This window comes from Zalophus californianus, chromosome 10 (genome assembly GCF_009762305.2).
Source record: "Zalophus californianus isolate mZalCal1 chromosome 10, mZalCal1.pri.v2, whole genome shotgun sequence".
NCBI lineage: Eukaryota > Metazoa > Chordata > Mammalia > Carnivora > Otariidae > Zalophus > Zalophus californianus.
In genome coordinates, this window is record NC_045604.1 from 57,539,351 (window position 1) to 57,565,302 (window position 25,952).

At 46.6% G+C, this 25,952-nt stretch overlaps 2 protein-coding genes across 4 annotated transcripts in view; one reads left to right on the top strand and one right to left on the bottom strand.

Annotated features, from left to right (window-relative positions):
* The window catches only part of NME7 (NME/NM23 family member 7), a 320,527-nt gene extending 317,599 nt beyond the window's left edge, over positions 1-2,928 (top strand). For 2 of the 3 annotated variants that reach the window (XM_027610183.1, XM_027610181.1), the window contains exons 12-13: positions 1,069-1,131; positions 2,113-2,829. In XM_027610183.1, coding sequence (XP_027465984.1) covers positions 1,069-1,104 — 36 coding nt within the window. In that variant the 3' untranslated portion in view covers positions 1,105-1,131; positions 2,113-2,829. Of the gene's footprint in view, positions 1-1,068; positions 1,132-2,112 lie in introns of all 3 variants that reach the window. The other variant, XM_027610182.2, reaches the window with a different exon arrangement.
* On the bottom strand, positions 2,213-25,171 carry ATP1B1 (ATPase Na+/K+ transporting subunit beta 1). Its single transcript, XM_027610184.2, has 6 exons — positions 24,952-25,171; positions 20,391-20,519; positions 9,296-9,451; positions 7,359-7,543; positions 4,720-4,800; positions 2,213-3,662 (listed from the first exon to the last, which is right to left on the bottom strand). Exons 1-6 carry the CDS (start codon positions 25,046-25,048, stop codon positions 3,399-3,401), a joined length of 912 nt encoding a protein of 303 aa, XP_027465985.1. The 5' UTR covers positions 25,049-25,171; the 3' UTR covers positions 2,213-3,398.
* Between the last annotated feature and the right edge of the window lie 781 nt (positions 25,172-25,952).

Below are 25,952 nucleotides of genomic sequence, written 5' to 3' on the forward strand. Positions count from 1 at the left end.
GCTTGAAATCCATTCACCGTTACACTTGAATAAATTTGTTTTACTGCCGTAAATGTAAAACTAGTATTACTTGTCCTTAACTGGAGGTAATAAAATAAATACAATAGACAAAAGTTACTAAATTCTAGCTAGATAATATTGCTTGCCACAGGTTCTGAGCCCAAGGCCTGTATCCCTTTAATTGAAAGGCAGATTAACCTGGGCTGGAGATGTGCTAGCACCGCACCAAAACTTGCCTTCTGGGAATGTGATGGATTGGGAAAACAAAAAATGGAGACTCCTTTTTCCTTGGCTCGGTAATCGTTCCAATGCTTTTGATTCCAAGTGGTACTCAGCCTACCTTTGAAAAACACTGCCTTTAAAAAAACTCATTCCTTTATATTCAGTGTGAGGAATTAAGTATTCGGACTTGTGTGAAAACCTCTCAGTAGGATGTGATCAGAACACCACAGAGGAAGTAGATGGCACCGTCCCTACACCCAAAAAATGTGTCATCTAATAAGGGATGGAATAAACTAATATGAGAAGATGAATGTATAGAAGCACGAGTTCCAAAAACATGCAGTATTTCATACTAGAATGCGAGCTGTGAGGAAAGGAAACAGGTCTGTGTGTTTTGTTCACTCGTGGATCTGTTGCTACTGCTTGGCACCCAGTAGACAGTCAACAAATACCTATTGAGTCAAAGACTACAACCCCATTCTAGTCTCCCAGTGGTGATGTAACCCTACGGTTCATGGGTGGGGACTGGATTGGTGCAGTGTGGAGAGGATATGGGGAGGCAAGATTTGGATGGAATCTGGAGGTGATAAGAGAGCATGCATGCACACGCACTCACACTATACCACACACAGTGGCTCGGATAGTACATATGAAAGCAGTGGTTCGTTTGACTAAGGTTGTTACCTTAGCCTTAAAAAGGCAAACTACCTCCCATCCCCAATTGGTGTACTCCTTTCCCCAGACCTAAAGCCATTCCCCTTCTTGTTTTATAAACCTCACATTTCAGACTGATATACACCCTGGAAAATGAGTTGTTTCAGCAAGATAAACCATCTTCTGTTACAGGAACAGCACCTTCTATTTCTAGAAGTGCAGGTGTGACATTCAGAGAAACCCAGCTTTGTTTAGGTAGGTGGTTAGTTTACAGGTGCTGCAGTATTTCCTCCCTTGTTAAGGAGGGCTCCTTAAACCTTTGCAGCTAAGCTGTGGTGCCATTTTCCACAGTTCCCTTTGCTGGTTTTGTTGTTGTTAAATGGAATCATTGCTCCTCTGGTATTAATCTGCCATCACACAATTTGCTGGTCTTATATAGCAAAGTCTCCGGTAGTATTTTTCAAGAATAAACAAGACAGGCAGACCAGCAGGATTATAAATGTGAGGCAATAAGGTGGGAGGAGAAAGTGCTACTGGTCTTTCTCAATTAGCTCTGCCGTCGCGCACATGACCGCGGGCCACAGGGCGGGTCTCTCCATGAGAGGGGAGGCATTACTAAAGAGGCATCTCAGCTTCACACCGAAGGGATCTCTGGGGGCCGGCCTGAAGGCGGGGAAGGCTTTGCTCCAGCTCCAGCTGCACGGGCTTTGCGACAGGCTTCCATTTCCAGAAACATGATGCCAGGATTTTGGTTTGGGTATTTCCCACGTTGGTTATGTGATACTAAACCTTCAGCTCAGTTATACCCGGAGAATGTTTCTCAGAAAGCTCATTTTTTGTCTTCTTTCACACGAAGGCTTATTTTTAAATATGGCTAAATACGAACGTAGGCTGAACCACGAACCAAAAAGCAAGGTATGAACCTTAATGTACTGAACCTCAAACCTAACCTCATTTTTTAACTGAAATACACCCCCCCCCTTTTTTAAACAACCTAGTAAAGCACTAGCAGGAACCAAAAATTCACATTTTCTAAACTAGCAAAGTCAATACCACAAAATAGTTTTAAACTTCAGCTTTGAACTAAAACCTCATTGAGTCTCTACCTCCGATGAACCTAGTTGTTGTCTCTTTTGGGAAGGGGTGTGCTCTGGGGCTCAGCTCCTGCCTCTGTTCGGTGGAAAAGGCTGAATTTCCATGTGAACTAATGAACTCATTCATGTGTTTGTCTTTCAGGTTCAGTATTTCTTCAAGATCTTGGATAACTAGCAGTAGAGAAAGCGAAGAAGTCACAGGCTGGAGTATTTAGACAAGAGTGAATCACGCACATGAGGAATGTGTTCATTCTTTTATTGTCCATTGTTTTAACCTGACTGAATACAAGATCAACAAGAGCACTGTACTCCTGGCAATTATTATATATGTTAGAACATGGATTTTGCACTGTAGACAACATTTAACACCAGTCTATGGGGTACTGCATTGCTTTTTATAAAGTCCAAAATAAAGATTTATTTTCAAACAAGTGACTTTGGTTTATTTCATACATTACACTTTTTCTTGCAGAAAAAAATAAAATTGTACAACTGCATAAATATAAAATTCTTCCACCATGAAAATGGTTAAAACATTCATAAAGACACAGCACCAGCATGTGATGCCTCCAGAGAAAGGAAAAGAGGAAAGTAAAGGAAAATGTACAAAGCAAATGAATTAGGCCTGTCACCAGCCCAAGTGACAGGCAATCCAGATCTCATACACAGCTTCAGAATGTACTGGAGGACAAGGGAAGAGATGTCAAGACGGCATTCAATACAAAGCACAACACAACCCATCACCTTTTTGTATTTTTCTGTAGTGTCACTTAAAATTTAAAGGGCAGTTCCCCCATGACAGCCCACCCCCACCCCCAGCCCCAGGAAAAAAAAAAAAAAAAAAACCAAAAAACAAAAAGTAAAGACCTAATACCACAGGAAAAGACTATGGAGTGTGTTAAAAATGCTCATTGATGGGCCATTATTTTTGAAAGAGCCAAACCAAAAAAAATAATAATAAAAAGTAACATGCCAGTTTTATTCCCATTGACTATTTACATCTTGGACAACAAACCTCGCTCACATAAAGTAGAAAACAGATACAATAAAACATGGCTTGAAAAATGACCAGAGTGTGCACCTACAGTACTGTACGCTAAATCAGATACACAGGCGGCAATACTCAGGGGCCAGAAACACTGCTTACTACGAGTCAGTTACGGAATCATAATTTACAGTAAAAATGGGCACGTCCCAAGGCTCAATTTTTATTTTCTCTTTTGTCATTTACAGTAGAATAAATATTTTGTTGCTATTGCTACACTTTAAATTTACATTCTAACCTATTAAATGCAGAAAGCTAGTGTAAAGCATATAGATTAAGTGTAGGTCCCATACGTATGACAGTTTATTCAAGACTAGTAGGTTTTTGTTTTTGTATCTTTTTTAACTTTTTAAATGGCTAGTGGGAAAGATTTGTGCTTGAGATCAGCTCTTAACTTCAATTTTTACATCAAAGCGTCCCTGAAAACGGTCTTTCTCACTGTACCCAATGTTATCACCGTACGCCTTACACTCGATGCGGATTTCAGTGTCCATGGTGAGGTTGGTGAACTGTACGGCCAGCAGCGGCTGCAGGTACTTGGGCTGCAGGAGCCTGCCGTAGTAGGGGTAATACTGCAGAGGAAATCCGGGGTAGCCGCCCAGTCCAAAATACTCCACGTTTCCAACTTTATCCTTATCTTCGTCTCGCTAAAAACCAGAGGGGAATGAGATGTTAATGGCTTGCAGCCCAGATCGCTACTTGCCGTGACAAACGAGGCTCTCGATCCCACAGAGCAGTTTGCAAACCGCTGCTGCAGGGAGACCAGTGAGCCCCTGATGCACCCGCTCAAAGCCCCCCCAGAAGCAGCTGAACGCTAACCACCGGAGAGTCCCGCGGTGGTACCTCACACAAGAGCAACCAGCACACACTCAGTCTAACCCCTGGCAGCCGTGGCAAGTGCTCATAAAAGCAAACTGTTCTCTTTGTACAGAGTGAAGGCAAAGGCCAACCAAGCATTTCTCCAAAGCCAACACACCCAGAAAGGCACCCACCACTGAAAGTCAGAAATCCACTGGTGGTGGTCCAGTGGAACCAAGCATTTCTCCAAAGCTAACACACCTAGAAAGGCACCTGCAAATCCACTGGTGGTGGCCCAGTGGATGGTACTTCAGCCATATTCCTTCCAAAAGTCTAACTAATTGCCTTTCACTTTCTTGCATCCATTTCTTGGTGCCCGCATAAAGCAGCACGGAGTAGAGATTCCCTTTCTTTATTCTGCCCTCTCTGTAAACAGTCCACTAGAAACCTATCTTTAGATCTAAAGGGAACATGTACTATTACCTTATCTTTCATTATTTTTTATTTTTATTTTTTCATTATTTTTTAAAGAAAAGCCAAAACCACATTTTTGTCAAAAAAAAAAAAAAAGTTGGCCTTCAATTTTGAACACACCATGTGGGCCAGATAAGCACTGTGTGGGCTAGATAGAGTTCACCTCTCAGTTCTATAAACCAATATTCCCACTAATTAAATTCAGATAATTCAGTTTCTTGTTCTGGTAGAGAAACTGACATGTGGTTTTAGCCTTGTTACATCTTTCTCTTAAGATGTTCTAACCCCATATAGCTATAGCTCAACTGCGACTAATGCCTGGAAGCCACGTTTCTCTTCTCCCATAGTCAAGTTTTACCTCGAACTGAAAACAGTCTCGTCTGTACTCCCCCCTCCCTCCCCCACCACCCTCAGTAAGAAGCGTCTCCTTACCTTGCCAGTGCACTGGACCGGCAGGACGTAGGGACTATACTTCATCATGGGGTAAGCCTCCAAGGACTCATTCTTGGGAGGCTAAAAACAAGAGCCCACACTGGTCAATAAGTTTGTGAGTAATTTTCTACATTCCTGATAAATGAAGCCAGCTTGTAGCATAAACAAGTACACACTGGTCACGGAAAGTCAACTGAAAGAACACTTGAGGGTAACAGAACGAATGACTCCGCTAACCAATCCAGGCTGGGACTTTGGTTGAAATAAAAGTAAGTGCCCAAGTTCCGTGAGGCTGCAGGTAAGCTGTGACGCAGCCCAGCACGACAGGGCACTTCTAATGAGCTCTCCTCCAGGACACTGAAAAATAAAAGCCAACCCAGCACAACACTCCTCGTTTGTGACGATTATTAACAATTAGATGGAAAAGTTGGTTGACATTTCTGTTTTTATAAAACCTGGGCTTTCCTCCATGAAAAAATAATGCCATCCTTTTTTCTCCAGCAGGCCTTCTTCAAGTAGGCTTTTTTTTTTTTTTCCTTTGAATCTCTGAATTTCCAGCAGAGGCACTGCCATGTAAGGAGCATCTCCAATTCAGTTAAGGAAGTCCAATATGTAAAACAGCTCAAGACAGCAAGTGCCCTCAAGGCAGCAGCCCCCTTCCACAGAAGGGACCCAGAGTACACTCTCAAAGTTATTGTTGTGGTGAAACATCTAGAGGGTTCCCTCCTGCAGCGCTGGCGCAAATCCACCCCAGAAGAGGTGTGATGAACACCCTTCCCTGGAAAGACAGCCACTTGCTTGCTTACTCAGATCAGCGTAGCATGTGGGTCTTGACACGAGACCGTCTAACCAAAGTCAGAGAAAAAGGGCAATTCTCTGTATCAGTAAGGAGCTAATATGTTTGACACTCTTTTAAAATACAAGAAAATGATCATCAAGATCTGACTCTTAGAATGTTCTACCAGCAACAGATTTATCTTTAAAGATACGGAGAGAAAATACCAGAATCTATCCTGAGGGTGAGGAGGAAACAGGCATATTGATGAGATGTTGGAGTACCACAACCTCGGACAGAAAGAATTCTCACAACAGAGCAGGGGGCGGGGGGGGGGGGGGGGTTGGGGGTGAGGTGGTGGATTAGACTGTGGTGATGGATAACCAAGTGGAGATCAAAGACAAAAGGAAACAAGGACAGAAAAGAAAGAGTAGCTGAAATCATCACTCAGCAGGCACCTCTACAGATGTGGGTAGAGATGAGAATCACAACAGGACCACCCCTTGGGGCAGAGGGGGAACGGACAACTATCACTCAGTCCCTATGGAGAGCTATGACCACAAGTGAGGGCCTCAGAGAGCAGAGACCGGGCCTCGTCCTCCTTCTGACCACCACACAGATCCCTTCCACGGCCAAACAGCTGCTTTGTCCAGGGGAAGGGCTCCTGGGCAATCCGAGTATCAACTCTAAGTGTGACATAACGGGTCTCACCATCTCTCTTCCATTCTATCCTAACTTCCGTGGAAAGAAGATTACGGTTCTGTGGAGAGAGGGGTACGTTCATTTCTGCAGGAGGGCTGTTCACGGCTGCCGGCCGGGCCTCCATCCATCCTGCACACCCACCCAGTTCCGCCTCGGGTGGCCGGAAGGGAGTTCTGAGGCCTCCTCCAGTTATGTTAAAACTCTTCGTCACTACATCAATTACCTGTTTTAAAGAGACTCCTGGGTAACAAGCATTGTGGAAACAAGTCAAGAGCATGCGGCAGAAAACTAATGAACAAAAGAGCCAGATTCCAGAAAGGAGGTTAAGTTTGTTCCTGTAACTCAGGAGACTGTGTGGTCAATCCCTGTCAGAATGGAGAACCCGACTCAGAAGGGCTGGGTCCGAGGGTGACTGGGGGCCCTGCGGCAGCAGCCTTGCTTCAGGGAAAAGGACGGCTCCCTTTCCCACGACCAGAGGGAGAACACGGAAAAGCCGGTTTTATGAAAGCAGAGGTAACATCAATACGTGTTTCCTTCTCTTAAACGATTACTCTCATCTCATCCGACGGCGCAGGACGGCAAGCTGCCACCGTTGGGTGATCGCAAGGAACGTTCACCCGCTCGGCGGCGAGAACGCCCAGAGCCAACACCATGGTTATCAAAGCTCAACCTGAAAGGCGTTCAGCTTCTACTTTTGCAATGAAATCGTCATCCAGTAAAAAACAAACAAACAAACAAAAACCTGTGTTTTCAGATTACCGGACAATTTTTTAAAAGTACTCTTGGGCTCCAAGAGTACCAAAACCTGACTGAGACTCTACATGCAGACAGTTTTTAAATTTGGGAAAATATCTTCTTCTGTTTTTATTTTCGAAGAGTTCACGTTGTAGAATGACATCACAGAAGTGTTAAGAACAGAGCCGCCGTGGCTCTGCCCCTCAGAATTTCTCTCACTTTAGGAAAATGAGATAAACGACCTAACTTTCAAGGATCTCAAGGCAGACACAGAAGTTTTCGAACTTTTCGACTTTTGACTGGGTTTGAAGTCGCCACTGAGTATACTTTAAATCTTCTTTACAGACAGACTCTCCTCACACCAATTAGCCATTTCATCCAAATGAGAAAAGCTCTTCTACATTCTAGGGTTTAAAACAGGACTTGCCTTAGGTTTGAAGCCCAGGACTCGGTTGAGCTTTATTATGACACATGGTTTGCCCTCTCTGTAGCCGTAAGAGTCATCATTTATTCCGGAGCAATTTCCCAACCACTCAAGCTTGAACCTGCAGACTTTTCGCTCTCCTCGCTCATTGTTAAATTCTCCTCGTTCTTTGATTTCGCTGGGCACATCTGAAAACAGAAAACACCGTTTTCACTTTGTACCCACAATTCCTTGAGTGCCCCTGAGGGAGGAAAGGGAGCATTCTTCCTTCTCACAGTGACCCATTCTAAGCCCGTGCTGTTCTGCATTTAGTGCATGGTCTGAATTAAGCAAGGATTTCCAGCAAACCATCTCTGGTCCCCTCACGGACATTAAAAAGGTATTTTATCGCCAGCAATAGCTATTTATGATCCCACACCACGGCTTCTCAGTACTTGATGATCCACACGTGATGTTTGGTCTGTGGCAATATTTCTCTTCCCTTAAATAATGGATGACTCAGCTATTTAGGAGACTGAGCAGAAACCCGATCGCCTGTCATGAGCAGCCTCATCGACACAGGTCAACACCAGCTGAGCTCATTAACAGGGACATTATGATTAGAAGCCAAATTAAAAGGACTGCCAATAATTTTCAGAACTGGAAGGTTTTTGGTCAGAATTGCCTGGCCACTGCTAGGCCACTGTCTTTGCCACTAATTAGCATGTTAAAGAGTAAGGAAAGAATTATTTTCTTCCTTTTCAGCCACCGTTCAAGGTTTAAAAAAAAACTTTTTTTGAATTTTTGCCTTTGCAAGCTATGACTTCTTATAAGCATTTGTTCAACTGAAAAAATTATATTATAGTAATCTTGACTCATACCTCATAACAAAGCCAGAGAAATACAAGAAATAGAGAATTCAAAGTTAATTCAAAGCATCCTGCAAGAAATTGAGGCAAATACCATAATTTGCATGTATTTCTAGGGTCACAAAATAACTATTTTCCCTTTAAATGGTAAAGGGCCTCCATTCAGTCCCTCTCCAGGGAAGCGATTCACCCTAATGACCTCTTATACAGGCCTTTTAATTACCGCAAAGATGAAAACCTCATTGAAATCCTAATGAGAGAAATCTAGTGAAAATGTTTCTTCTAAATTACTCTTTTCAGAATGACTTAAAATGGCAATTCACCCCATATTATGATCAAGCAAACAGGGCCACATGAAGAGCTGGTGTTGGTAAATGCTTGAACTGAGTCAGAAGGACTGATGTCACCTGGTAACTCAGAGATCTTGTCTAAGGAGGTCTGAAAACATGGCTGGATAATGCATACTCCAGGCAGCGAGGAGGAAGGTATGTGTTCCTGTCAGCGGTCAATAAATCCAAGAGCCGCCCTTCCTTTACCATCCGTTACTGAAATGCTGAGCTGCCTGAGACATTTCACTATCCATCCCAACCAGGGGCTAGGAAGGTCTCTACCCAACCAGAAATCATCTTTTATCCATATCCGTGTAGCTAATCATGCCAAGGAGCCATTATAATGAAAGGTCCTGTACACTCTTCCGAAGGGGGTGGGGGGGGCACAGAAATCTGGAAATATAAACAGTTGCGTTTCTCAAAATCAATAGATGTAAGAGAACCATAACTGTAATTGCAGTCTTCGAGTGTGAGCAGTAAAAAGCAAACGTGTCCAGGAGTGTTTCAAGTTAAGCAAGACACTTTCCAAATGCAGATAATCGTTAACACTTGAGGCGACTTTGTTTCTTCCATCACATTTCCAAGCCTAAACCATAAAGTCTTCTTGCTTTAAAAAAACAAAGACAAAAAAAAAAAACCCATCCTCTCAATATGGCCAGACTTCAATTATTTAATTATTTGAAGAGTATCTTTCAATCATTAAATAGCAGGTAGAAATGGGAAATAAGAATTAACCACAAACATCCAAAATGAGTCTACTTACTGCCACAATCTTCAAAAATCATTTCATCCTTCTGGGCGGAATCTTTGTACTTTTCCAGGAACCTAAGTATGTTGAGCACATAGGCCTCATAGCTCTTGGGATCATTAGGGCGAAAGGAAATTTCGGTCTTTTGGATCTGAGGAATCTGTGTTAATCCTAGACAGAAAGAACAACACGGCAAATCGTTAGTGGGAACGTAGTCAACCAAGATCATTCAAAGCAAGTTCTCCCATGTACAAACGTGCTTCGCCAATCCCACCTACTAAAAAGAACGGGTTAAATTCTTGCTCTCTTGTGAAATCACTTCTCTGGCATTTAAATTAAGTACCTAAGTACCAATGATGGTGTCTTACTATCATATATCATTTTATTTACCCAGCACCACTTCACGATAGGCATCATCTCCATTTTATGAATGAAACTTCTTGCACAGAAAGGTTAAGTGCTTGGCCCAGGGTTACAGAGCAAGTGGTAGAACCAGAATTTCAACCCGTGTACACTGTACTCCAAAGCCTGTTATCTTTCCAGTACTTCCATATGCTCATATTAAAAACAACTGCATAGCTTGCTAGCATTTCTTGCAGGTGGCTTTCCTTTCCCTAACTGCATGTAAGCCTTGAGCACAGAGGGTTTTTATACTTTTTTTTAACAAGTTGATGACCATTCCAAACCCTACAAGACTCAAGGCTACTCGAGAGAGGTATTTCTTTGGGTCTTTAACCCAAACTGGATGAATTGGGATTTATGTACAGTTACCATTCCTGCTTTCCATTCCAAAAGCAAGTCAAGTGCCAGCCAGTATAAAATTCAAAGTAGGACTACCTCAAATTTTCATTCTTTAACCAACGTTTTAGATTCTTTAATTTTCAAAAGCCTCTGCCATCACAAGATTTCCTAGATAGATATTTGAACACCACCACACAGCCCTATACATAGGGGCAATGGGTGGAGACTTGATCAACTGCCTTCTAGTCTTAGATGACCAGGTAAGACACAAGTTGCCTGGTTAAATTTAAATTGCAGATAAACCATGAATCAATTTTTATAGAAGTATGTCCTGTGTAATGTTAGGACATACTTCTATAACAATCAATTCATGGTTTATCTGATGGTCAAATTTAATTAGGCATCCTGTATTTTATTTGCTAAATCTCACAACCCTATTCTAATCCCCACTCCAGACTTGGTGTTGGGCACAGAAGGCGGCTCATCCCCGCGGGCCCTCAGAGCACCACCTTCCCCAAGGGGCGCGTTAAACCTGCCACTGCGTGGGCTCCACCCCAGACCTGCCAAGTCAGAAGTGCTACTGATGGGACTCGAGAATCTCTAATGAGCCTGAAGGGTTCCCTAAGCACTCTTGGGTTAAGAACCACTGCTCTGGGGAGTCAGAAGCCGAGAGTGGCGACGCAGTGATGCAAATATGATGAAGACAAGGACATAACTGAAGTGATGACAAGAGAATGGTGACTATTTAGCAGCACCCTCTGTGAGGCTGGAGGACAGGCTTCGGTAGGGGCTGGGCTCAATGGCTGCTCTTTTTTCTAGTGATTAAGGATGGCTTTGAGCTTCAAAAGTGGTTAAATAATGAAGGAGGCCCAGCTTTAGGGGGCTTGACAGGTAAGTTCTTCCATGCCTGCAGTTCTCTAGAAGAATGGAAAAAACAGGGATAAAGACAAAGACCGTGAGGGTCTGGGACCAGGCAGAGGGGCTGCCCTAGACAAATGACTTTACAAGTGACATGAAGAATCATCTCAAAAAGGGTCACGTAGGACCTGAGGAATCCAAGAGAAAAAAGCTGTCAACAATGACGGAGAGGAGTCAAATGGGAAGTACCGGGATTTGCTCTTACAAAAATCATCATTGTTAAAAATAAACAAGGGTTACTACAATTAAAAAATACTTTTTAGATGCTCACAAACCCTAGAAAATTGTTTGTAGGACTAATGCAATTTAAGTATACCCTGAACAATCTTTTTCTAAACATCAAGTTAGAAAATTGGCATTGTGACCATTTATAGCACAAGGAGACAATAAAATAAAAATGACAGATACCTGAAAAAATAAAACAAAAGTGAGTAGAACTTTCCATTGGGATTTCATGCTTGAGAAAGTATGGAAAACAGGACTCCCCATTGAAACGGGGAAGGCTGGGGTGGGGGGTGCGCATTCCTGGTTTGACTTATAAACTAGACATTTAAGTCAAGGTGACATGCCTGGACCTGCAGAAGGGCAGAGGCAGGCCCAAGGCCAGAGGGTTACAGAACTTAGGAGGATGGGGTATTTTCCTAGAATAATCCTGGAGTCCGCAGAGAATGAAGCCTGATGGGCATGCCCACCAGGGAGCCCGTGCAGGGCAGACAAAAATGTCAGAGGCAAATGCCTTCAAAATCGGTCATGCAGGTTTGCTGAAATCTACCTCAGGTACTTTGTGTGACCGGGGTGGGAGTGGGAGCAGAAATGGACCAATAACATGTATGTGTGCAGGGTGAACAGCGTTTCCAGGCTCGGGGAGAAGGCAGGAGACAGGGCAGAGAGAAGATCCCTCGTCAGAAAGCAAGGAGAGCTCTCACCCAGCCTTCAGGAAGGGGGTGGTAGGGAAGAAGCTGCCGGCCGCCCTAGGGGTCACCAGCAGGATAAGCAACAATCATGCCAGCTGTGGTCCCTCAGCAGAGCAGGCAAAACAACAAAATGCTAACAAAATGTCCATGAGCCCAAGGGAGATTTGGAGAGTCTCACCCAGTGACTTCAAAAGAGGAGGGCGAACCTAGAAGGTCACGTTAGAGTAACATGGTAGGACCTCAACCACAAGGTGAGTGTCCGGCTTCAGCTGTCCGGGCAGCCCCTCCCGATCCAGCCCCTTCTGAATTCTCTCTTCCAGGGGCCAGTCGAAGACCAAGCTTCCATCTCCCAGACTGGATGATGTACTTCTCAGACTCTCCCAGAGCAAAAAGGACAGCAGGGAGAGGAGGTGGCATTATGCAGAGTGCTTTTCACTCCCTTGAGCTACCAAGTCCAAGTTCTCCACTATTAAAAGTGACCAGGTGATGCATGTGGGACCCCCAAGCATCAGCACCCTGAGTCAGGGCTCTGGGCTCTGCTAGTGAGTGCATCTTTCAAGGGCCTGAGAACTGCGGCCAAAAATAAGTTCATGCCCACCCAGAGACAAACACGTGATTCCCATTAGCAAGCCCCTCTGTGGTTAAGAACCTAATCTATGGAAATAGTCGGCATTATTACTGCACTCACAATGGTTACCACTGGCCCGGAGAAGCTCTATACAGTTGGCCTCGCTTCTCTCTAGATCAGGGGAAGAAGAAATAATGAAAACCAAGTAAGTGAATCAATTTTCACCAATTTCCACCCAGGAGCCCAAATCCTTCAGTAAGTATGGCTCACAGTCTAAGCCCCACAGAGCCTGTATGTTACCATGTGAGAGAAATGCAGTTCGAAGATGCTTGAAGAATCATGACTGTGTTCAATACAGAGAAGCATCAGAAACTATGGGACTGAGAAACCAAGAGTAAAAGAGACAGTTAAGCACAGGGTCTTAGAATCCTATGACTTGCTGAGCTGGATTAGACCTTGAGCCAAAGCCACAGCCCTGTCCTTTCCATTTGAAGTGACACAGAACCTTGGGAGAGGGAGACCAGGAATGACAGACCAACCCCAGGAAAGTCAGCCATGCTTTCCTGTCTGCTGAAGTTTACCTCTGGGGTGTCTGAAGGATCCTGAAGGTGTAACTACCGTAAGCCTTAGTGACCACTTTTATCTTTTAAGATACCCAACATGTGATCTAAAGATTGCTTCCAGAAAAAGAAGCATCCATGGTTTGGGTTCTGGTCATGGCGTCAGCTCCTCTCTCTAAACCCACAGCTACTGCAGCATGTACATACATACATGAATACCCAGGAGCCACCCCGTAGTCAAGTCTGGACACAGCCTCCTTGGTGTGCATATCTGCTCTCCTTCCCCCATGTCTGGGCAAGGTCTCACTCCATCCCCCAGCAGCTCTGCCTCCCCTTTTCTTCATCCAGAGCCTTCTGGCCTGAGAAGTTCTCTTCCTGGACACTCTCAGAGATCAATCCCCTTGCCTATTCTGCTCTGGATCATCTTAATTAGGAGAGTTGTCTGATGAGATCTTTTCCAAACCATTAGGAAAATTCCTCTCTTTTTTTTTTTTTTAAAGATTTTATTCATTTGAGAGAGAGAGAATGAGAGACAGAGAGCACGAGAGGTAAGAGGGTCAGAGGGAGAAGGAGACTCCCTGCTGAGCAGGGAACCCGATGCGGGACTCGATCCCGGGACTCCAGGATCATGACCTGAGCCGAAGGCAGTCGCTTAACCAGCTGAGCCACCCAGGCGCCCAGGAAAATTCCTCTCTTCAAAAGTAATTTCCGTAAAGCAATTATATACACACAAGAGGCTGATGAAGGACCCTTGACCGGATATCTAAATCATTTACTTTGCATTTTGAGACTAACGGGAAGAGACAGAAAGGAATGGGATCAGATTTGGCAATTTTATTTTGAGTCCACACAGATTTCTGCAACTGTGACACTCTGCCCGGGCCACACAATCCCATCTTGCTGACCGGCATCCTCATTAGTCGTGTTCACATGAGAATGGATACTTTCAGCTAGTCCCTCTCTACATTGCCCACTCCTTAAAGTTGTTAGTCATAACTTTAGACGAGGATGAGCTTTGTTTCCAGTGGTAACTCCCAGAGGCCAAAGATAGCATAACACCCAATCACTGGCTTGTGTTCTCAAATTATATTCCAGGAAACAGATATAACCTTTTGCCTCGCCAGTGTTCTGCACTTGAATTGACATTCACCATGCCGAGTTCTATACAGCTTTGCCCTGGTAGGGCCATTTCCCTTAAATTACATTTCGCTTATTATTTAATAAAGCCACCTAAGCGGACTGAAATCATAAGTGGGATGTGAAATTTTAGTACTGGGTTTTTAATGAGGATGGCATCTTTACAAAGAATTTGGGGTTTAAAACAAACAAACAAAAAAAACCACCTCTTTGGCTTTGCAGTTGCCTTTTATAGTTACATTTGCCTTTCCTTGGTCCCCCATCTCTTGAGAAACAAATGAGGAAAACACTCAGGTTTTGGCTTTAGTAGCAGGTGGGGGAACTAGCAAGTAAAGGAGGAAAGGAAAGAGAAAAGCGAGGTTTTTCACTAAGAAGTACATTGTGTCCAATTAGGTTTATAATGTAGCGAGTTTACAATGCCTCAATTTACTTGTGAGTTTTAAGTATTTAAACTAGAACGTGGCCATTATAACCTTGGAACAGTTACTCAAGTGAATCCCAAAGCACAGCTGCTCGTATGGTCATTTAATACACCCCTTAAGTCACCAGACCAAATACTCTAAATAGGCATCATTTTCCATAGAAACCTCCAGGAGGGTACCCCTGATGACTAATAAGGGCACCCAAGGCAAAGAAACACAAAGGTAGCCGTGCACACAGTACACACATACCATGGATGTCCTGTCCAGTCCAAGTTGAAAAGTAATTTGCAATTAAAAAAATTGGGGGTATGATTTTTATAGACACTCCTACACATCTATGTGTACAGATACACACACACGTCTCCCCCCTTCAAAGAGCCAAACCCTACCATTTCACAGTAAGCTTTTCTGTTCAAGGCCAAACTGAAGAACAAACATACACAGCAGATTCAACCCATCTAGATACAGAACATAACATCTGCTAAGTGACCAATAACCTGAAACAAGACGCCATATCGTACATATTGGGTAACGTCTATTCATGAATGTATGTGGGAAAAGCTATACTTTTCTGGTTGGAAGCCACTAGATAATGGGCATGCCTATTCTCCTTCATCCCCCCAACTCCGCCGTAGTCCTAGCTGCCGTCAGATGGGCCCTCAGCTTGTGCGAACGTGCCAATAAACACACTGAGCGGCCCCATCCTGCAACGCGACAGCACATGGAGGCCACGAGGCCGTGGCTCCTTCTACAACATCCTCCAGAACAGAGTGTACACAGCAAAATTCTCTAAAAGAAATCTCACAGATTCAGCACTTTCTCCCCATTGTCCCTCCGTGGATGGAATTCGTTACCCAGTCCTAGGTGTCAGAAGTCTCTGCTCTGCTCACTTACCTCAAAGGAGCAGCCAGAGTAAGACTCATTTTTCTGGGGCTCCAAGAACATTTTTAAGTTAATCATTAGTCTTCCTGTGTACCCAAGAGCTAACTTATTAGTTTTATCTTGGTCTTTACAAATGAAGAAATAGCAACATGGTTTGGTGAGCCGCTGACACCACACAGCAGGGCTGGGGCACTCTGGAGAGTAAGAATCTGTGGAGCTTGCCGCCCTAAACCCTTCACCAAACTACAGGTCTGGACAGTAGCTTCTGGAAATCCCAACAGCCACCAATGCTAGCTCATCGAGAGCCACCAACTCTGGGAGTAAGCTGGCAGGATCCATGAAAGGATGGGAAGAGAGAAGGAGGGAGAATGTGAGGGGCAGCCCGGTCTGGGGAGCACTGAGTGCTTAGCATGTCAGCTCACACAGTACAAATCAATGGAATCTAATGGAAATAGCAAAGGAAAAAAAACAAAAACAAAAAAACAAAAAACACCCTATTGGCACTTTGAAATAACAATTCTTCCAACCTAGAAGGCAGCCAAACGTTTCCAATTCTCCTTTTAAAATTTAAGTGGGAGTAATATGAGTGTGATGGTTTGAGAAAATAAGCAACTGAGACAGATGTAATGATTTCTCAAGAATTTGGCTTAATTACACTGAGACTGGAACTATAATGCCTTGTACCCTAATGGAAGACAAGGTATTTCCCTCTTATAGTCCAGATGAAATCAAAACTGCCAGTAGTGCCAGTGTGGTCTGCTGCTCTGCACCCCCCATCCTCCCTCCTCAAGTCTGGTTACCATGGCACCAAGAATATGACCCGCCCCCCCCTTTTTTTTTAATTTATTTATTTTAGAGAGAGCGCGCGAGCAGGGGAGGGGCAGGGCACAGAGAGAGAGGAAGAGAGAATCTCAAGCAGATTCCCTGCTGAGCATGGAGCAGGACACGGGGCCCGATCTCACAACCCTGAGCGGAGACCAAGAGTCAGACGCTCAACCGACTGACCCGCCCCGGTGCGCCAAGAGCACGAACCTTTTATTTGTTCTTCCAACACTGCGCCATCTTTACTTCAAAACAAAAATATAAGCAACCCACAACCTAAAGAGGAAGAACAGGAGCACAGGTTCATACCTGCTCAGCAGGGAGCAAAGAGGCTGGGAATCTCCCCTGGGTGTGCCAACTGACATACAGTGACTTCCATGTCACTCCACTGTGGCTCAGTGAGCAGGGGCTGGGGGAGGGCGGCCTGGGCAGCGGACACTCTTGCATGACAGTGCTGGGCAGGCAGCGAGGCGCGCGGGGTCCCATGTGCCCCCGGGCCTCTCCCAGCGTGGCGATGGCAGCTTCCCCCTCCAGGTCCAACAGTGAACAGCATAAGGAGAGATGCTGCCAGCCACCGCAGGGGCCTTCCCGAATAGGGACTCCCAGGGAGAGAGCGTGGCGGGGCTCACCTGGCCAGGGTGGGTATGTTAAAGAGACAGACTACGCGACAAATCCAGTGTCACTTACATTTACCTAAAAATATCTTTAAGCGTGTTTCCTAACCCAATTTCTCCCAAATGCTTTCTGTGGTAAAGCCAAGATGCTATTCACTCCATGAAAATCGCTAAGTGTACAAAGCATCCCTGCTCCATCATCCAAAGCTCACAGTCTAGAAATACTGAATTCAGTCCCGGAAAAGAAACTGCTCCTTCCAGTAAGAAGAGAAGTGGCTGCTAACAGCTGCCCTTTGCTTGATGCCGTTAGCCTTGCCACTATTCACTTTACATACATTTATCATCTCCTTAAGTTCTCACGGGGTCTTATTCCCATTCTGCAGATGAGAAGATGGAGGCATCGTGAGGTCAAGTAGGGCATGGAATGGTGGGGAGTGTGTCCAACTCCAAGGCTCCTGCTTTTCCTTCTCAGGTCAGCTTCACAGTGGACACGTGTACAATGGCTTACAAACTCGGGGCTGCTTTCATATTTACGTTAAGCCATGTCACATGGCCAATAACCATTCCTGACCCACAGATGTAACAATTTGTATGTTTCACCTTCTATCGCAGTGGAAGCGAGGGCCCTGTGCCCTCCGAGCTGAGGGGGCGATATGTGCACCACCGTCCCAGAGCAACAGGACACTGTCAGGAGGATCAGGGCACCGACACCACCGCCGCTCAGGCCCAGAAACTGGAGGTGATGCCTTTTTTTTCCCCTTAAATTTCACTTCCATTTTTGTAACTTAGTCCTTTCTCAGAGACTTTTGTGTTCAGCCTATCCGCTTATCCAGGATTACAGACAAACAGACCCACATGTACCGCACCATCGCCCCTGTTTAATTTGGCCACCCACCCTTGCACGTGTTATTCAGAAGAGATCTAGTTACAAGGTGTGCCCAGAGTGCAAAACGCAGTCAAACCCCAGTCAGGCTGGGTCTGTACTCATGCCCCCAATTCAGTTAATAATAGCATTACTAAGTGTTCCAATCTTTAAATGACATATCGAGTCTTTCACGCTCAGTAGCTTCATCTGACTGAAACATACAAGTTTCCCTCCTTCGCTTCCACAAACATGGAAGCTTGGAGATACAATGTGGAATCGCCAAGGTGTTCTTCCACAATGTGTTCAGTCCGCAGACTGAAGGAATAGCCTACCCAAAACACGAATTCTTGAGATCTGTTCTGACAGATCCCAAGAGGAGGGTCCAGTGAGGGTCCCTCTGAGCACCAAGGGACAGTCCCATGCTGCACTTCGTGGCTCTGTTCACCTGGCCTCCCTGCTCCAAGGCCACCATCATTTTCAAATCAAAGTCATGTCCCTTGGGAGGGTGAGAGCAAAGGGTCCTCTGCCCAGACTCTTCTGGCAAGGTGGTGGATGAGGAGAGGAGGAAAAAGAGACATTCGAAGACAAAGAACCCAGGCAGCAGGACATGGAAGAGGGAGAGCTGAGGAAGCACTTTTCCTGTGACTCGGGCCAAAGAACAGGAACGCATATTTCCACGATGAGCCATCAGCATTCCTCTGGAGAAGCGACGGTTTGTCAGGTCAGTCCAACGGCTGAGGACACTAAATATAGGTACTGAGAATGTGTCTTTTAGGAAAGAGCTAGAAGGAACGGGGGTGGGGGGGGAGGCTGGGAGAGGGGGTGGGAAGGGCTGAGCACCTCCACCAGATTTTCTAGGCAAGGTCACTGGCCAAGTCCCCACTTAAAAGGTCTGGCACTTCAGCCTTTTCTTTTCTTAGGCTTTTCTCTTTGAAAGTGGAATTGCCCTTTCTGCAAAGAACACGAAGAAATTTTTTACTTTTATTAAAGGCTGACTCCCCACAGTTTATAGACAAGCAGCACAGTTTTATATCGAGGAAGTTAAATGCCTGACTCTTCGGCTTTGAGGATATGAATTATTATGGAAGCGGCATCATGATTAAAGAACAGCTTTTCAGAGGCTAAAAAAATAGAAAGATCTACACAAATGTGAATGACGACTACTCACACTACCATAAAAATCTAACAGAAGAGGACACATTGGGCTTCGCTGTCACAAAAGTCAGCGTATGACCTGTTTACTTAAGGTCCTACGTTGCTCTGTGCATACCAGAATTTCTGCTTCAGCCTTTCCAGAGACCCACCTCTTCGGGGAAATACTTGCTGGAAACTGCAGATTATTAACCAGGTTAAAGCTGTTTTATATACTTACATGTTTGCTTTTTTCCCACTTCCAAAATCCCCTAGATCTAAATTCATCTGGCACTATCCAGGGTTTCCTTACAGTGAAGGACCATGGGACCTGAGGCTAGGGAGCAATGTTCGTTCGCCATCTCCATATTCTGAAGATTTTCTTCTGAGCCTTTCACACCCGCGCTAGGAGGCAGACACAACAAGTTTGGGACAAGCAGCCACACTTGAGTGAGGCCGCCTGGTGCCGTGATCCAAGCTGCTCGGTGCCATGAAGACGGCCTCAAGACTGTCACCTAAATACAGCTGTTACGAAGCCGTTGCCAGGGAAAGTGGAGAGGGGACACGTCATTGTCACCCCCAGTGGCAGCCTCAAGGTCATTTATAATGCAGGAAGCCGGAACTCATGCAACACTTCCTGTCTCTAGGTCCTCCTGACAATGAAGTTTAGAAGAGCCAGCGAGCACAATCAGGTTTGTGGCTGCCCTGCTGTTCTGTCCTTCTGTCAGCGTCAGGCGTTAAGGGCACGGGCTTTCCCCAGGGTTCAGTGACTGGAATGGACATGCACAAGGTGCATGGGGCACGCGTGCGGCATTATTTTCCTTCTGTGATGACCTCTCCTTGTTCATCCCAAGTTTTCAGAGCTAAAGGAGACAGTGAAACTGCAAAATGGGTCTAGAAAGCCGATATACAAGACTCCTACTAAGCCAGTGGGTACAAACACTGAGACGTGAGAAGAGAGCGCGCCGCTGTTCAAGGTCAAACTAAGTCAAGCTCAGTCAACAGCAGGTGGGAGAACGGACTCCTGGAGCCATGGCTTCTCTCCCTTGAGTAATCGGCCATGTCAGAGCTTCTCATCGTCCCTAAAAATAACTTAATCTTTCAAAACAGGAGCTGAAGTGGGTTTTTTTTTTTTTTTAAAGAATTTATCTGAGTCACAGTCCCCTCGAGAAAGTGAAAGACGTGCCTGAGCTGGAAAGGCCCTGTAATGACCCCACTAACCAACCCACTGGGCAGTAAGGGTGCCTCATCAGGAGCCACAAGCTGGTTGGGTGCAGGCTCGGGTGCCGGGGGAGACCAGGGTTTTTCACCCTCGTTGCAGAGCGGTAAAGATAAGACATCTGCAACCCCCGGAGCTCTGTCTGCAATGCGGACAGGAGAGCTGGCTATAACCGTGAGCAGCTCCCATCTTTCCTATTAAACCAGGCTCAGTTTACTACTGCATTACAGACAATTCTCAGAATAGTGTTTTTCTGGGTGAAAAAGTGACACCCATTTTACCTCCCGAAGAACTGAATTTATTCCCATTCATGTTACCTGGTGGGGCCACTCGGTCCTGGTATGTGGGCTTGAATTCGCTGATGGTGAGCAGCATCACCTGGATGGTCCCAATGAAGATGCCAGCCAAGCAGCCGTAAAATATCACGTAGAACAGAAGGATCTTAACTGCAAGGAGCACAGACAGAAAGACAAGGCTGTGATACAGTCACACACTCAGAATGAAAAGCTAACCTTCTCAGAGACAAAGGGACTTCCTTAACTGACTTCCCTTCCAGCGGGTCTTCAGAACTTCCTTTTCCAACACTGATCCAGAGCATGAACCATACTCCCACACAATGGGGTAAAAACGAGAGACGGGCAGTCCTCCATTACAATGTGTGTGTGTTGCGGGGAGGTAAGGGTAAGAGGAATGTTCGGCTAGAACTAAGGTTATTTACAGGAAATAATTGTACTGCCTAAACAAAAAAATTTTCATGAAGATCACCAATAAAATCTAGGGACATGTTTGTGTGCTTACGCAACACATTGCAAATATTACAATATACTCCCTCAGAGACAGACGGAGGTTTTCTTGCCTTGTTTGTCCCCTGACATCTCAATCCTACAATCCAAGCCCTGCTGCTTCTTCAAATATTCAAGTGCCTGCAAGTTTTTATGCTGGGCCAGAGCAATGAATGCCGAGAAGCCCCGGGAAGCTCTTCTGCTCCTTTCTGTCACCCCACCTCTGACATGTATTAGGCACTGAGCACACTGTGTTTTTCCTTCAGGGGCACCAACGGAGGGGGAAACAAAAGGAAATCTTATAGTCAAAATGACAGGCATATTTTTATTTCATCTTCTGCCTGGACCCAGAATACTGACTGGCTTCACGAGCTGTATTTTCTTTTTCCCACAGCTAGCAGGAAAGCAGGACATAGGCTGAGCTGGCTGCAAAAGCAAAAAACACAAGAAGCTAAGCACCACGAAGCGCACAGACGGGAATGAGGCTATCAGTTACTGGTCTACGAGGATTATCCCCCCGATTAGCCGCATAGTAACAGGCTGTACTAGGCATCGCCCGGCAGCCCCGTGCCAGTCAACATCTCCCTGCGAATGTAAGAACAGGAGCAAGTGAACCGTAAGGTTATCAAGTCTGAAACAGGACTGCACGAAGGAGCCTTAGGTTACTTCTAAAAAGCTCCAGATCTCATGCAGAAAATGCTGGGGTCCCGGGGGTACAAAGTACAGAACAAAAGAGCGTGGAAAGGAAGTGTCTTGGTGCATGGTGGAGGGATGGAGGCAGAGAGTGGGCACACTGTTGCAGGAAGCAGCCGGGTTGCCTTTGGCATGCATTTAAAAGCCCAGCTTTCCAATCAGCAAATACACAGTTCAGGGAAATCACGCTACAAGCACCAGTAAAACAAGCCAAATGCACTTAAGACCAAGATGCTTAATCATAGTCCTTTTCCTCCCCTATCCAAAAAAAGAAGGAAAAAAGTAGGAAAAAGGCCAGGACACGAGCCAAAGATAGGGAAAAATGGAAGACTGTAGAATCCAGAACCACAGCTGCCCAGCTCAATCACTGCCTCCCAGCAGGACAAGGGTTAACTGCTGCATTCTGTCTCCAAGTAGCAGTAGGCAAATGGTAAGGCTGTGACGTCAAGAGATCTGGAAAATTTTTCCAGTGAATGCTAAGAGGTGCAAGAGTTGGTAGAGCATGGTCAGAAAGAAACTGGTGTAACCTCCCTTTTTGTCTGTCCCCCCAGTCTTGGTGCTCTTAGCTTGACCACACTTGGCTCCTCCAACAACCGGAGCATTTTTATACTCGTTCCTTGGACTCCCGATACCGAATTCTAACAACTTAAGGTACATAATTGAGACGACAATTGAAAATACAAATAGAGCAAATGGAAAAATCAGTCCTTTTGCGAGCACACTGATTAAGGCCGAAGAAGATACAGCCTTTCCATTCTGCCTGACACTGTACCCTAAGAGAAATGAGGGACTTTTCTCTTTTGCTCCAAGATGTTACTTAGCAAAATCTCCCCAGTGACAGCTGTGAGGTCAACTGGTTAGAGGAACATGAACATCTGGCAGGACCTATGCAGTGGACTCACCAACACAGGTTACCAGGGGCTGCTCAAAAAGAAAAGCTAGACAAATTGTACCAACCGGCCAGGGTGGCACGGAGGGTAAATTTTAGAGGCTTTTTTTTTTTTTTTTTAACTCTCCAGCAATTTCTCTTCCTTTTAAAAAAATGCAAGTAATATAGAGGTTTTCCAGTTAGGAAAAAAAAATGAGTACCCTTCAAAGGGTCACAGGCAAAAGGAAAGACTGGCATCCTGGCCCAGCAGTAAACCTAATAAAAACCTACCAATGCCTGTATTAACTTAACAAAAAGGTGGAAACCTAATAAAAAGGTGGAAACCACAGGTGATTTGCATGCTGCCATTTCTCCAGCAGGTGACAGGCAAGGCTCCTGCGTCCATCTTGGTGAAAATCTACCTATAAGCAAAACCGAGCCAAGGGCAACCTGCCCTCGTCCCAAGGGCATTCATATTGGGCCCAGTGCTGCAAAGGTAGCATTTCGTCCATTGGAGACAGCAATTGCTATCACTTTCTCTGATAAGAGAGGGTCTGTCGTTTCTTACATTGCCAGAGAAGAGGAGACAAATTAGCGTGAAGCAAAACCTGAATTTTTAGCCCTGCACCTGTACCTTGGAAAAGAGAAGCAAAGATGAGACAAGCACACCAATCCCGATGTCTGCATTCATAAATCAGTGTCTTGGCACCTTGCGGGATGTGCTATCAAGACACCAATATTAAGACACACAGGCACGTGTGCGCTTTCTCTCACATTTGGAGGTGCTGCCCCATTAAATGTCAGCTTAAGGAACAAATCTTCCTATACTGCCTTACCTTCTAAAGTAAATATTATTCTGGAATTGGAATGAGGAAAGAAATCTATTTTATGAAAGGAGAAAACACTAGAGGGCAAATTTCATAATATGCCTGGCGTCCAGGCAGCCCCTGGCCTGTGACAAAACTGGGACCAGACCACCAGGGCTGGAGCCCCTTGTGCATCCGGGAGAAGGGGACCCATTCCGTTCCGCAGCGCACCACCCCAGGACTCACTCAAGTTACGAGAGGAGTTGCTAGGAGATCGCCCTGGCCAGGGGCCGTTAACCCTACACACACCCTGAGTTCTTCAGGTTTTCCCTTCCATGTTGAGAAAACCGAGAGCTATCTTTATGCACGCGAAACTATGGCAAAAATCCCACTGAAGAACAGAGGCTCCCCAAAATAAAATAAAATATAAAATACGAGCCAAAAGCCATCACTTGAAAGACCTACATTTAACATGATTCAGGAATACCTATGTTTCCCTGTAATACCTTGGAATGCCGTTTCACCTTGACTAACCTTGAAGTGTGATGCATTATTAACCCTTTATTTTTCAATCAAGAGAGCCCCAGTAAAGGCTGCAATTTTTTTTCTTTGCAAAAATCATATATTCTAGCTTCTTCCAATTCAAAATGTCAGCCAAGCACTATTTCCCTGACTCATTCTCCTGTGATGGCCACAGATCCTCCCAATCAGGAACACTGCATCAGCCCCTAGCCAGGACTCCCTCAGCGGCTGCAGTGGTGGTGCTAGCGGTATTGATGATGATGATGGTGATGATATTAGAGAAGGAGGGGGCAGTGATGCAGGAGGGGGGAGTTCCCTTCTTCTCTCTCTTCCGCAGTCACGACTCTTATAGATTTGCCTACAACTCTGCCCTTCAAAATGACCTTTTAAAAAAAAATGTCACCCTTCCGGTGAAGGGAGACAGAAATCAAGGTATCTAATTTTCAATGAGGGGAAAAAAAAATTCCATCCAGCCAAGCAACAGGCTGCCCCAAATCCTGTAAGGTGAGCTGCATCTACCTTTAAGCCATTTATTTCTTAGACTAACCCTTCACGGTAATCAACCCAAGCTACTTATTCCACATCTGTGTGTGTAGACACTGAAAACACCCAGACTTTACCATGTTCCGGGGGCCTCCTGGGCCCCTTCTGGGTTATAATGGCTCTAGGGGAGGTCACTGGGGAAACTCTGGGCATAGCTAAGAAATACTGCAGTGTGGACGGATTCTGCTCGCCCCACCACCACCCGCGCCTTTTGAGGTATTTAGACTAGAAAGGTGCTGTAACACACATCGCCTGCATCCGATCCGATTACCCCCATGAGGTTCTCTCATTGCCTCAAATCTCATTTTTTAGGGCTTGGGACATGACTACAGGGAGAGACAAATCTAGTCTCCCGGAGCCGGACCGTTCCCGGGAAGGAAGGGCTCAAGCGATGCTCGGACAGATTGCAAATTACCAAAACAAGACCTTGGCAATCTACATAATCCTCTGACCGGCAAGCTCCCGCGCCCAACCTGGGGGCTCCTCATTCCACACCGGATGACCAACCCAGGCTGGCACGACCCGAGCAGCGCCCGCTGCCGACCCCGCTCCACCCCGGGCGGCGGGAGGCTTGCGGAGCGGTCCGCAGAGCCTGCGCAGGGATGCGTCGCCCCGGACAGACAAGGCGCTGTGGGGTGTGGGGAGCTGCGGACCCCTTACTTACACCAACTGCCACCGGTCCTGCCCAAAAACTCCTTTTTCTCCGAGTTCCAGATGAATTTCTTCCAGCTGCCCTCCTCCTTGGCTTTTCCGCGGGCCATGGTGGCGGGTCAGCGGCTGCCGCGGGGGCTGAAGGTGGGTGAGTGCGGCGCGCGCCCTCGCGTCCTCCCGGGCTGCTGGTTGGCGGCCCCGGCCGGCTCTCCGCAGGCTGCACCCGCCGCTGCCGCTGCGGCTCTCCGAGTGCCAGACGCGCGCCGGAGGGGCAGAGGCAGGAGCGGGAGGAGGGGGAGGTGGCGGCGGGGGCGGAGGGCGGAGGGAGGGGCCGCGCAGGCTGGGCGGCTCCGAGCCCCGCACCTATTGGTGGGCGCACGGCCGCTCGCGGGCTCTCCTTGGTCCGCCACGCGCTCCTCTTGTCCTTAGGGGTTTGGGGGCTCGGCGAAGCCGCAGCTGCCGCTCCGGCTGCCACTGGGGCCGCGTGTTCGGCCCCCGCCTCCTGTGACCTCTGCAGAGGCAGGCAGGGGGCAGGAGAAAGTCAGAGAGAAGGACGGACAAACGGACAGGGGACGGAACCACGCACACCCGCCTCAAGCGGAGAAATTGGCGGAGTGCACGCCCTACCTTTACTATATACCGCGCCGGGGCGGCCCGGGGCCCCGCCCACCAGCGACCCGGCTGGCCAATCGCAGGCGCGGAGGGGGCGGGGCATAGGGCCCGAAGGGGCGGGCACGGGGCTGGCACAAAGGAGCCGCGGCGGCGAGTGGGGCGGGCTGGAGAGCGGGGGCGCGAGGGGCGGAGGGGACGGCGACGCGCGCGCAGGCAGCACTGCGCAGCCCCCTCCTCCTCGCTCGCGGTTGGACGCAAGCCCTCCTCTTCCGTAGTGAGGTGCATCGCACCTGTGTCGCCCGGCACCCCGCAGACGCCCGGGGACCCCAGTCCAGCTGGCCTGATCCGGACGCTCCCGGTCTTCCCCCGCTGCAGGTCCACCCCTCGTACGCCCTGGAGGGG